Genomic DNA, 11,248 nt, shown 5'->3' on the forward strand with positions numbered 1-11,248 from the left:
GTGTGTGTGTGTGTGTGTGTGTGTGTGGTTACTGTAACGGTGCCTGAATACCGCAAAGGTAGATCAAAAAATAAAAGAAAAACTGAAGGGGGGGGGGGGGACATTGGAGGATGAGGTGAGGAAAAAATAGCACATTAGCACTTATGGATTACCTGCCTTTTTTTATTCCCAGGCCTCAATGGAGCCCTGCAGATGTGCAGCACTGACCGCACAGCTACCCAGCAGCGGTCATGTCTTAATTAACAAGCAGACATCTGATCAATACGAGAGGAGCAATAGAGGAGGGGAAGTGAAGATTGGGACAGCCTATGTGGTTCAAGGTTTTTTTTTCCTGGTGATGTGAAATAACATTAGAAATCAATAGCACAGCTAGTCCTGACACAAACTGACTCAGTACACAGAAAAACAACTGAAAATAGATCTCTTGAAAATGGCACTGTGCATCTTTATTAAAGCCAAATAATTGGTATTTTATAGCATAATTTAGATGCGTTGATTCTTTTATTTGACTCATTTGCAGTTTTGTGTAGATTTATGACTTTAGCTGCCTTTGTCATAAAAAACTAAAGCAGCACTGAGATGCTCTCATGCCAATCAATTCACATTCTGCTAAAATCAGATCCACATTTCATACAGACTGCTAAAATTCACAGGTTTTATTATTGTTAGAAATTGTAACAAACTGATGCATTAAGATGTTTTCAAGCAAGAATAACGTTCAGCAGTGATTATGCTTGACAATGGATGACTGATGCTCAGCTCTAAAAAAAACTAATTTCTTTTAACACAGCTTGATTTAACAAAAGTAAACACTCTTCATAGAATAAATTAAACCCATCTTTACTGACATGCTCCAAAAACAGATCTGTTGAATTTACGACTGGTTCCACTCATTTGAATTTAGTAAACGTAAAGCAATTTTTACATTTACTGTTTAAGTAGTTGTATTAAATACAGCAGGTAAAATAAGTATTGAACACGTCACCATTTTTCTCAGTAAATATATTACTAGAGGTGCTAATGACATGAAATTTTCACCAGATGTTGGTAACAACCCAAGTGATCCATACATACAAAGAAATCAAACCATAAATGTCCAGAAATGAAGTTATTTGTAATAATGTGGAATGGCACAGGAAAAAAGTATTGAACACACTTACTGAAATTTATCTAATACTTTGTACAAAAGCCTTTGTTGTCAATGACAGCTTCAAGACGCCTCCTGTATGGAGAAACTAGTGGCATGCATTGCTCAGGTGTGATTTTGGCCCATTCTTCCACACAAACAGTCTTCAAATCTTGAAGGTTTCGTGGACCTCTTCTATGAACTCTGATCTTTAGTTCTTTCCATAGATTTTCTGTTGGATTCAGGTCAGGTGATTGGCTGGGCCATTCCAGCAGCTTTAGTTTCTTTCTCTGAAACCAACTGAGAGTTTCCTTGGCTTTGTGTTTGGGCTCATTGTCTTGCTGAAATGTCCAGCCACGTTTCATCTTCATCATCCCGGTAGATGGAAGCAGATTTTTATCAAGAATGTCTCTGTACATTTTTCCACTCATCCTTCCTTCAATTATTTGAAGTTTGCCAGTACCATATGCTGAAAAACAGCCCCACACCATGATGTTCCCACCTCCAAACTTCACTGTTKGTATGGTGTTTTTGGGCTGATGTGCAGTGCCATTTGACCTCCAAACATGATGTGTATTCTGGCATCCAAACAGTTCAATGTTGGTCTCATCTGACCAGACTATATTCTCCCAGTATTACACAGGCTTGTTTAAATGTTGTGCAGCAAACTTTAAAGGAGCTTCAACATGCTGTTTCTTCAGCAGTGGAGTCTTGCGTGGTGAGCGTGCATACAGGCCATGGTGGTTCAGTGCATTACTTATTGTTTTCTTTGAAATAATCGTAACTGCTAATTCCAGGTCTTTCTGAAGCTTTCCACAAGTGGTCCTTGGCTCTTGGACAACTCTTCTGATCATTCCTTTCACTCCTCTATCAGGAATCTTGTGAGGAGCACCTGGTCGTGGTCAGTTTATCGAGAAATGATGTTCTTTCCACTTCTGAATTATGGCCCCAACAGTGCTCACTGGAACCTTCAGAAGTTTAGACATTCTTCTGTAACCGATGCCATCATTATGCTTTGCAACAATAAGGTTGTGAAGGTCTTGAGAGAGCTCTTTACTTTTACCCATCATCAGATGGTTCTTGTGTGATACCTGGCCATCATTTGGGACTGAACCAGCTGATATTAACTTGCACTGACAAGGGGCAGGCTTGCTTTCTAATTACTGAGAGAGTTCAGCTGGTGTCTTGGCTTTCCATGCCTTTTTACACCTCCCTTTCTTCATGTGTTCAATACTTTATCCCTGTGCCATTCCACATTATTACAAATAACTTCATTTCTGGACATTTATGGTTTGATTTCTTTGTRTGTATGGATCACTTGGGTTGTTACCGACATCTGGTGAAAATTTCATGTCATTAGCACCTCTAGTAACATATTTACTGAGAAAAATGTTGACGTGTTCAATACTTATTTTACCTGCAGTATACTCAATTCAGTTGAGTGGAACCTGTTGACATAATTTGCTTAAGTAAATCCAACATATCTGTTTTTTAGTGTATTTTGGCCAAAGGGAGAATGTTAGAAAGGGAAATGTTCTAAATAATGTTTCCTTGGTATGAAATTGGTCAAAGTCTCTACATACTCTGAAGAAATGTTATCAGAAAGGTGTTTCAGACCATCAGGAAAATGCACAATATACTAAAATTATCAACAAGTCTTTGAATAAAAAATCAGCAGACAAATCTAAACAAGGATGTGAATGATTTAAAATTCAACTTCTAATCAAAGCTGCTAAAATTTGCCAGTCATGTAGGATGTATACATTTCTATATATTTTAGTTTTGTCATCAGCTGTTATTTAAAAAATATATATAGTGACAAACAACCTTGATTCCACCCTACTTGTCTGCACAGTCTAAAAAAGTATAATTTTGAAGGCATCAAAACCTGCCACAGCTCCCTTTGGAAATTGAATTCTGAAGTTACTTTTGTGTCTTTATCTAAATGACATGCACCTTTCTGTCCTTTCAGAGCCCCGACATCAAACTGTTGAACACATCTGCAGCTAACCTGAACCTGCAAATATTCAGTTTATCAGCCTTTGTGGGCTTTTCTGGGAGGTTTTCGGACAGGATGGCCATCCTGCGATAAGCGTTTCCCATTCGGTGTTAGCCAGAAGGCTGCTGAGGCTGCTGGGAAGTCTAATCAGTCTCTTTCCACCTGCCTCCATCACACTCTTTCAAGTGAGTTACTGATCCACTTCTGGACAGAAATCATATGTTTATTTTGTTTTCTTTCTCGCAGCAAACTTTTGCCTCAAAAATTGAATTTGATGCCCAGGGGCAGGAAGGAAAATTGGGCAAAAATAACATTTTCACAAAATTCAGCCTTCCGCGACTCTAATGAATGACAAAACAAGATAACTGTGGGAGATGCTATTCACTGCAGGCTGGCAGTCCTTTCAATTTACTCCTCATCAATTCATACTTATAGTGTAAATCTCAATATTGGACATTTTTCTATGACTCCACGCTTTTTGTTTCTAACTGAAAAAACAAATAAAACATCACACTATTACAATGCCAACATGTTAAGCACAATAAAGCCTTGTCAGAAATGAGCAGATGACACCGCGTGTTAACTGATGAGATTAATGTCATTTAAAGCAAAGAGTGCAGTCTATTTAAAATAAAACTGTTAAAGGAAACGCCATAGATTAAATCAAGAATCAACTCTTTAATAAACAGGGGAGGGTTCAATTTAGAATCACAGCCTGGCAAATTCTGAATGCCTTCACGTTTCACTGATGTGTCCCAGATGATTACCGTTTAATCAGCTGCAAATGTTCTTAATTACAAGATTAGTCTCCTACCAATTAGCCAACTTGCTAATGGTTTTAATCTAGCGTTGAAGTCTACTGAATTCTAATTAGAGACTTAACTGTTTCAATTTACCTAGAGGCCCATCTGATGGGTCATTACAAACCTAGTTACCCTCCGTATAAACCAACCGCAGCAAGCAACTAAGGTCCAATTTGGAGAGCAGCTGTGAGGGCTTTATGACCGTCGCTTGGGCTGTTTCTGTGCACCAGGAAACAACAATGTTTCTATTCCTTAAAAATTGCAGCTATTCTGATGACTCAGAGCAAAATATTACACTCAGCAACACTGTAGGCTGAATAAATTATTCATCCAGACCTATTTTTATTTTAATGAAAAACAAATAGTTTTTTTGTGCGACTGTTGCTAAAATACAAACATTACGTTACATTATAATCGGTACACTCAAAAAACAGATGTAGTGGATTTAATTTCAAAAAATATGTCAAGTGTTTCTACTCAACTAAACAGTAAAGTTAACACACTTGTTATGTTACCTTTACTTAATTCAGTTGAGTGGAAACAGTTAATATAATTTTTTTAAATAAAATTTATTATCGGTTTTATGAGTGCAAGAAAGGAAGGAAAATTTAGCACATCAAACACGATTGTTTAAAAAAATGTCTGTCCAGCTTGAGATAAAAGTAAAAGCTGTTTTTGATTATTATTATTATTATTATTATTATTATTATTATTATTTTGCTACATGTTCTTTTGTCCTAAAATGAATATTTAAGTATCTTCAATACAATTCAAACCTCCCCTTTTTGACTGGGTTCATTACAATTATGTTTACTAATTTTTATTTAAAAAAGGGAAAAAAAGAAAAAATAACATTACAAGATTACGAGCAAGTTGTATTTTCTGCACATTGACTCCTAATGAAAACTGTTAATTGTATTTTAAACAACAGAACGTACAGCTAAACGCTTAGCTTCCTTTTTTCACTACTCCATTGTACCAAGAAATAAAAGTTAATATTTTGCTATCATCAACATTCAAAGCATTATTTGTGTGAAGTGTTAGACAAACAGGACCCAAATGTATGAATCACCGGAGACTGAAAACTAAAAACCTTCACATTCAAAGCAGAACAAACTAAAATAGGAAAGGATGTAATTCAAGAAAACAGATTTTTTTTTTGTTTTGAGAGACTGAGGTCAGTACAAGTCAAGAGACCAAAAATCGCAGACAAAGAAAATGATTTCAGAGCAAATGAAAGCAAAGCATGCACAATTTATGCAAAGGATTTAATGAGGAAGGCAGGACAGGTGAGTGGCAATTAGGGACAGAAGGCAGACATGAATTCAGACAAGAAGACAACCTACAAAAAATAGGGACCAAGGTTTTTCAAACAAAATAGAAGAAAAGAATAGTAACTAAACATTAAACTGAAGCATACAAGGATGGAAAGATGCAACAAATTCAAGGGAAAATGGATCACAAGCTGGAGAAAAACACTTTCCAAAGACCAAAGAAAGAAAATTTTCAACAAAACTCAAAGATAAAGGTGCAAAACTTATACTTTAAGAAAACTTTTTTTTAATTGAAGCAAAAATAAAACCAACTTTTCTGGATCTTACCTGCCCTGTACTTTGATGTCAGAGATTGCGTAGAAGTATCTGGATAGATTGTTCTCATCCACCATGGTAGCTCCAGTTGCTGGCTTCAGGAGCTTAATCCTCAGATCAGTGATCGTGAAGAAATCCCTCAGGTTCTTAGTGGTATCCAGCTGGCCGTATAGCGAGGCCATGTTGTGAAGACGAGGTCCAGCAAACAGAGCGAAGCGGGCCTTTATCTCGAAACGAACTGTCTTGTCGTTCTTCCACACGTAGCCTCGGGAGTAGTCCTCGGTGCAAATGATGTCCAGCAGAGTGTGTTGGGTCAGATCATTCACCGTCTTGGGTTCCATCGTGAAAGCGTCAAGGCAGTCCGTGGCGTAGAATTGGTAAGGTGTCCAGGTACGGCCATAGTCAAGGGACTTTTCCAGGACCATCTGCTCCGGTCGTCCCGATTCAAAAGTGATAACAATATCATCCGTCAGCTCAATTGTCTTGTTCCATGATAATGTGATGTTGACCTGCAGAGGCTTTGGGTATTTTTTCCACGATGTCGACTGCCAAAACGTTGTAGGGTTTCTACCCTCAAAGTCAAACATTAACCCGGGAGGATGAGCCAACTCCTCAGTGTCAGCATCACATTCATTGTTGCACATGTAAGGATTCTCCTGAAAGAAAACACAGGAACACAAAAGTAAGTGCATGAGGCAGGCATAATGAAAAAAAAACAGTTTTCTCTATCATGTTTAGTGCAACTTTTAAATAATGTGTTACAGTACTTGATCAAATTGGGTTATTTAAAAAGTGTACTATGATCACACAAAATATTTCGGTAACACTATATGAAGGGGTGTGCATAAGACTGAAATGACTCTGTCAAAAACATGAAAAAACATGAAGGAGGCTTTGTGAATGTTTATGACTGTTGTCATTAAGTTTCATTTGATAAATTATGACATGTTTAACACAAAATTGACAATGTTTAAAATGTGTTGGTTATGACAACTTGACGTTAATCAAGACAAAAAATATTTAACAACTTGAAATTAACAAAGAATTCATGTGATGTGATACAATCACATGACTCTAAATACAATAAAAAAAGCATCTATTGACATTTCCATGTCAGTGTATATATCATATCAATCATTCTAATGTCAAGTTGTCATAACCAAAACATTTAAACAATGTTAAATGTGTCGTAATTTACTGAATGACACTTAATGGCAACAGTCATAAACATTCGTAAAGTCTCCTTCATGTTCATGACAGGTGTTATGTCATGCACACCCCTTTAAATAAAGTGTTACCAATATTTCTAACTTATTAAATAGAAGGCAATTGGACTTCTTATTTGGCTTCTTGAAGATGTTTTACCTTAACCCTTTTGGACGAGAGATCGTGTCCCTCATCTAAGGTAAAATATGTGCAACAATTCTACTGAGCAATTTAGTCATCATGTCCTGAATGACTTGAAATCTACACCATGATAAAGTAACAGAATTTCAGTTCAAAGTATATATGTTTGTATGTATATACAGTAGCTGAACCATGATAACAATATTAATCTGAACTTCAAAATAATTTCAAACATTTAAAATATCATCATATTTCCTACAATCAATTATTCTAGGATGGAAAAAAATATGTGCAAAAACAAGTTATGACAAATGATTGCCCATAAATTAAGTCATTATTTTAGCTTTTACAAGCGTGAATATATATCTAAAAGCTTTTTTAATTAGATATTTTCAGTTACCTATAGGATATATTGTGTATTTTCCTCCACAGCTGCCTAATGTTGTTGAATTCCACAACAAACTGTTTAAAGTTGAATCAGAATTGATCAGTTTGGTGGTTAGAAAAGGAGACGTCAAAAACTAAATTGATTTATATCGGAAATGTAAACAGTTTAGGATTTTCATTGTGTATAATGTGCAGTGATTAAAAAATACTTCATGGTTTTAGAAAACAGAGCTTGGCAAAGTGTTTAGTTCCTCACACTTTCTTATAGCAGAACTTGTTAGACTCTTTCAGGTTTGCCATTGACCTTGAGAAGTTATTTACTCTTGCCTTGATTCGCTGGCTTTCTTTCCTATCAACATTCCATCAACTCAACGCAATTTCTATCACAATAATGCCAATGTGTATTTGGTTATCCAGGAATGTCAGTTCCAGACCCTCTCATTGAGATAACACTGTAGATTCCATAATCTTGTTGAGCACCATTCCTGCCCACGTTTCCACCTAAATTGCCTGTGTAATTGATATTCCTGTGTGGTATTTCAGCTGGGATGGGAATGGAATCCCGATGAGCGTTTCTTATAAAACAGGCAAAGGGACATGCATTTTTCATGGGCCCATGTTTGCTTTCTACCGTAGACATCCAGAGAGCCAGAGTGTTTGTGTGCGAGCACGCTTGTGGGGAGAAAGAGAGGCACTCTTGATGTGTTTGTGTTTGTTTGTGACAGGGATAGAGAGCTCTGAATGTGTTTGCTTGTGTATGTGTGTGTGTGTGTGTGTGTGCGCATGCAGTATGTATTTGTATGTGTGGGTGTGTTTATGAGCGCACAAATGTGATTGGGTAGCGAGAGGAGAGGGAACAGTGAGAGCGAGGAGAGAGCTGAAACGAGGCCAGAAAACACAAGACTCCCTCCAATTGACATTCCTCTCACCTCTGCTGCACGAACAATGAGGGTTAAGTGCTGATGAGATTCAGATCAACTGTAACATGGTTCGATAATCAGCAATCATCTGACACTCTATACTGAAAATTATCTAAAGGTGAGAACAGCGCTATCTCGCACATTAGTCACCTATCTCTTAGATGTAGCGGTGCTTTCAACCCAAACTGCCACTCTGTTGAGGGGGATCAGCGGCAGGAATACTGATAAGCAGAAACCATTGTATTTTATTTGAAAAGACCAATAGCTGCTTTTGTCTTCAAGTGAGTTTCAAAAATTCTCTTCCCCACAGAAAATAAAGTATATTTGATTTTTTTATCTTCCTCACAGGAAGCTATAAGGATGACTGCTCTGTTTTTTAGATACACATCTCCTGAGTCCATTTCATTTCCTGTGGGACTATGATATGCTATCAGTCACTTACTCTTCAGCGAGAACAGATAACAATTCGACGAGGAAGGAAAAGACTGCAGGATTGTGGGTCACTAGGCCTGCGCTGCTGACTCAAAAGAACATTACATGATCCAATTAGAAGGGTAATAAGGGTTGCGCCGCTAAGAGAAAACATGAGGATGAGGAAGAGTGGGAGGTGGAAAGAAAGAAAAAAAGTAACCCTTTAGGAATGTGTTTTTAAAAGGAAGATCAGGTTCTAAAAGTATTCTGCCTTCCCGCCTATGCACACCCACACACCTTCAGCACTAACACGGAGCTTGAAAGGCCACGGCGTAGCCTGAAACCACAAACAGAGAGGAAAAACAGAGGAAGATTTAAAAGAGAGAGTTAAGGGGTAATAGGGAGAATGGTGGCTGTCTGAGTTCTGCCACAGGGACAATAAATTGTACTCAAGTCTACAGTTTACCATTGATGTGTGCTGAAGCTCGTTATAGTCCCTGCTTGTGCTTGAACAGGTCGGGAGGTCTGTTAGAGCTTGATGGTACGCGGAGAAGGAGACAAGGATTGACTTTGTAAGAGGGAGTGATTTCCCTGTTGTAATTCAAGAGCATGAATCTTCACTTATTTATTTTTCTTACTTACTTTCTTTTTTTTTTGTCTGTGGTTCTCACAGTTTCGTCCAAGAACAGCGGGATGGCTGCTGTTGTATCTGCTGAGGAGGGATCCTTATTCACAGAGGCTATATAGAACTGTGAACACATCACTCGTGGCTAATGAGAAAACAATTTCCTGACAGAACAAAGAAAAGGGGTAAAAAGAAGCCTTTAACCGAGAAATGTGCCCTGTCAAGTCACTATAAGTGTTCAGAAACAAGTGGAAAACACCCAGTAACTAGGAACAAGAAAAAAACAAACAAAAGCAGCTGGAAGCAAACATTTCTCATTAGCCCAGCCTATTGTTGATAACACCCAATGATCTGAGGGCACCGTTCTTATTGAATGTTAAGAGGTACATACAGTATTTATTCTCTTCCCATTCACCTGGCATGTCTCCAAACAGCCTTGTTTAGGTGGAATGAGAGACGCAGAGAAAGGTCAGTCCCTTTTAGCGGGCATCCTGTGGTGGTTATTTAACAACAAAAACACTGCCTTATGAAGATCAATACTTTCTATGGTCATTTAAGACCAAGAGCTTCAGCGCTGTGCCAGGGGGCAGCTATTGAAAAACAATAAACCCTCTCAACTTGATCCTTTACCTGTGATCAAGGCTGTGGGAGGGGGAAAAAGTCAGCAGAGGATTTGAAAAAAAACAAGAATTTTGTACCAAAATGAAATATCGACCAACTGAAAAATAGATCTGACCTTAAAAAAAAGGGAAGAAAAAGGAAGTGCCAGCATGAAAATACAGTTTAGTGTGTTATTGAAGGGTAAGTTACCATTTTAAAGCACAATGCAGCATTTGTGATGTAATGTGATTAGAAGAGAGGCAAACAGATTGGAATAAAGATAGGCACTTGGATGAAAGCAGTTTTCTAACAGGCGTGCATTCACACGTTCATTTCATTTAATCACCAAAAATAATCTGTCAAAGTGAAAAGCGGAAAGTTAAGGGTGTTAAAGTTAAAAAGCTTATACGTTTATGAAGCAAAGGGCAAAATAACACAATTGTGATGTTACAAGAGCATGAGTCTCTCTTTTCCTGTAGCCTCACCTGCAATTATGCCAACGATCTGCAGGTGTGAGCAGCCTACTTATATAAGCTACACCCACTAAAAGGATTTTCCACCCTGCAGGCTGCATGGGTGCAGCTTGGCTGGTGGCCTTATAGTTATAATAACACCCTTCTTTAGTAAACTTCACCATGTTTTCTTGTGGTTTCATTGTGTTAATTCCATTTGGGGCAGTGGTTTGTAACATTAGCCATGTTTCCATCCAATTTTAATGTGAATTTTGTGCGAATTTTGAAAATAAAGAAGAAATGCGAATCAGATGTTTTCCCATCAACTGGCTTGGAGCAAATCAACCAGGCTATGCAAAGTGTAATTAAGTCAGACATTGACATTACGCATGGCTGTATTAAACAAAGTTGCAAACTCGCAGGGACTGCACATCTCGGGACAATGCAGAGAAGTTGTCAAGATTGTGTTGCTACTATTGGGAAAGTTATAGTTATTCTGTCATTTTAGTATTGGTGATGTTACATGCTCTCTGGAGACATAGAAAGAGGAATGCAATAAAACAATGACAGCGGGAGGAGTGTTCAGCTGCAGCCACAGCAGCCTGTAGAACTGTTAGACAGCAGGAAGGTAAATGTTCACTACGTCAGAACTTATTCAGCAAATGTTTCCAAAACAGAAATCCAAAAACCACCTCAAGTGCATGCATAAAACATTTTTTCAAAATTGAGTAGGTTTTGCGACCTTATTTATTGCAATACTTTAAAATGCACATAAATAACCTTGATGGAAACATGGCTAATGATGCAATATAAGATTTAATGTGATTAACAACATAAAAACTTGACCTGTTTGTGGCAATAAAATGAAGGAATTGTAAAGGACACACTTTTAATGTTGCTTTATTTCTTTGTTTGGCAAAATTTCCAAACTTTTCCAATCAGAAAATAAGGTTTTGTTTCAATTTGTTCAAAAGCATATATATATATAT

At 37.6% G+C, this 11,248-nt stretch overlaps 1 protein-coding gene across 2 annotated transcripts in view; it reads right to left on the reverse strand.

Moving 5' to 3' along the window:
- The window catches only part of LOC106516897 (netrin-G1), a 66,794-nt gene that overhangs the window by 29,867 nt on the left and 25,679 nt on the right, over positions 1-11,248 (reverse strand). For both annotated transcript variants that reach the window (XM_014007487.1, XM_014007486.1), the window contains exon 3: positions 5,530-6,173. In XM_014007487.1, the coding sequence (XP_013862941.1) occupies positions 5,530-6,173 (644 nt within the window). The remainder of the gene's footprint in view (positions 1-5,529; positions 6,174-11,248) is intronic.

Source organism: Austrofundulus limnaeus, unplaced genomic scaffold (assembly GCF_001266775.1).
Source record: "Austrofundulus limnaeus strain Quisiro unplaced genomic scaffold, Austrofundulus_limnaeus-1.0 Scaffold42, whole genome shotgun sequence".
In the NCBI taxonomy this organism is placed as follows: domain Eukaryota; kingdom Metazoa; phylum Chordata; class Actinopteri; order Cyprinodontiformes; family Rivulidae; genus Austrofundulus; species Austrofundulus limnaeus.